The sequence below is a fragment of the Glycine max genome, chromosome 11 (genome assembly GCF_000004515.6).
Source record: "Glycine max cultivar Williams 82 chromosome 11, Glycine_max_v4.0, whole genome shotgun sequence".
Lineage (NCBI taxonomy): Eukaryota > Viridiplantae > Streptophyta > Magnoliopsida > Fabales > Fabaceae > Glycine > Glycine max.
Window position 1 is genome coordinate 10373879 of NC_038247.2, and position 2347 is coordinate 10376225.

A 2347-nucleotide genomic window follows, 5' to 3' on the forward strand; every position below is an offset into this window, starting at 1 on the left:
CAACAACATGACCCGCAATTTCAGAGAGCTCAAAACACTTTGTTTTATTGGTTTTAAACTCTTCCAACAGAGAAGAAGCAAAACTTTCATCAATGTTCCCAGTATCTGCATGCCAAGGTCCCATGACCCCGGCCAAATTCCTCATTCCAGAAGCAAAACGCATATTCAGTTCATTGTGCCTAACAGGACTTGCAGATCCAACTGGGGAAGTGGATACAACAGAGTTTGCCATTGGACTTCCTGGGTAAGACATCCCGACACCATATGCAGGATTTCCATAATAACCATGAGGAGTGGAGCTGCCTGATTTACCACCCAGCGGTACATTGTATTGGGATTTTTGAGGCGAGAGGATAGACCCAAGATAAGCTTTCTGAAGCTCAAGTAAATTCATGTATGAATTGCCTAAGTAGTTCCTGTCCACAGAGGGGTCATTGAGAGCAGCAAGTTGTGCCGCAGCAAACTCAGACGTCCTCAGGTACTGAAGATACATTGGATCGACAAAAGGAGCCTGAAGAGCACTGCCTGGAATTTGATTTCCCATCCTACCAAGATTATGCACATCAGATGGAGCAGCAGCTCCAGAAGCCAAACCACCTCCAAGAATTCTCAAGTCCATTCCAGGGGATGCCATTGCTGATGCTGCAGCAACATTTTCAAACAAGGGTGGCAGATTACCAGTGCCAAGTTGGTTAGTCATCAAGGATGCCAATGCTGGATTTCCAGCATAGCCACTCAGACCATAGTTACCAAATGAGGAATTTGTACTATCTAAAGGCTGGTACTGGGGTGGCATACTTCCTCCTCTACTAAAATGGGAGGTAGGTGATCCTTTGAAATATGAGTTATTGGAAGGAACAGTAGACTTTTGTAGCTCAACCTGCCTATCCAAGGATGGATTGTTGAGATCTGACCCACTCCTGCTGCTTGCTCTTGAATTTTGCAGGTGTGCTGATTCAGATTTCTTTAAATAGGCATGTTGCTTCCCATGTTCTTGACCACCTTGCCTACCAAAAAGATATCTCTGGTGATTATCAACATCTGATTCAACCTGTGATGGCAAATGGTTTTCACCATCAAGCACATCATCAGCTGACAAGTTCATTACTGACAATGCAGCCACAAGATCCGCTGACTCATTAATGCCAGATGAAACACCATTAAATGCATCTTGACTGGCAATAGCTCTCTTGTCAGAAGCAATGGCTCTGCCACCACCAATTGGCGTGATGCAGGGACTGGGAGCCCTAGCAACAAGTTGTGGATCAGGAGTAGTGCTTCTCGACAAGGAAGATCCAACTGCAGCAGCATAGGAATATGAAGCTGGTGGGCCAACATTTTGGGCCGCAGATGATCCTGACCTGAGCACATCAGCGGGTGTGGACTCACGGTGTACATGAGCCAACTCTGCATCAGCAGAACTACTGATATCATTTTCATCAAATGCATTACGACTGGATGGACGAGAAGGAAGGCGTGCAATAGAGGTATTATGCCCCAAATCATCCTGCACAATTGCTCGTTGTAAATGATGGGCAGAAGGAAAATGATAGGAAAATAAATAAACCTAAGAAAAAATATCAAAGCAAATATATGCAAAATTCAGTACAGAAATGTTAAGAATTAATAGTGGCAAGAAAAATATATGTTGCTACAAGAAAACTTTTAAAATGCAAAGGCAAACAAATAATAATCTGGATATACCATATATTCAGAGATATATCAAAATCAACATTTACTCCGCTTCAAGACTGAGGTATATAAAATTCTTCAAAACTACTGAGTGTAAAGCCAATTCAATCTACACGTGTTCATGTTTGATGGAAATTGAGTGAGAAAATGTAACTGGTGTAGAAGCATGAACTCCTGGAATGAATTTCTTTGACAAACCATGAACCAAAACTGTAAGTAAGAGAAAAGAAGGGACGCTTAGAGAAAATTTAGCGAAGAAGTGCTTCTGCAAAATGCAAATTCTGTTTTTTTAAGATATAAAATGAAAGGCACACTGTATTCTGACTACAACTTCAAATATATAGTGAGCTGTGTAGAAGAGACTGTTGTAACTGAATTACTTCGGTTGAACAGATTCTGTAATAATTCATCTATAACGGAAACAGAAAGTAGTTACATAATATGTTAGCTGAAATCACAGACTGATGGCCATGAATCCTTTGCAGTGGAAAATTCACTGCAGCAGATACAGTGAAAAATGTAACCGTCTCTTCTATTAAATGCTATATTTATAATATTTTATAGGATAAATTAATATTTCGGGCATATAAGAATGTCTAGGAACCAGCAGCTTGCCTGCCGTCTTGGGGGAATGGGTGCAGTCTCTCTTCTGACA

The 2347-nt window shown here is 41.2% G+C and overlaps 1 protein-coding gene across 1 annotated transcript in view; it reads right to left on the reverse strand.

Moving 5' to 3' along the window:
- The window catches only part of LOC106795173 (pumilio homolog 2), a 7221-nt gene that overhangs the window by 3002 nt on the left and 1872 nt on the right, over positions 1-2347 (reverse strand). The window contains exon 2 of the mRNA XM_041006723.1: positions 1-1507. This exon is cut by the window's left edge and continues 3 nt beyond it. Within this exon, the coding sequence (XP_040862657.1) occupies positions 1-1507 (1507 nt within the window). The remainder of the gene's footprint in view (positions 1508-2347) is intronic.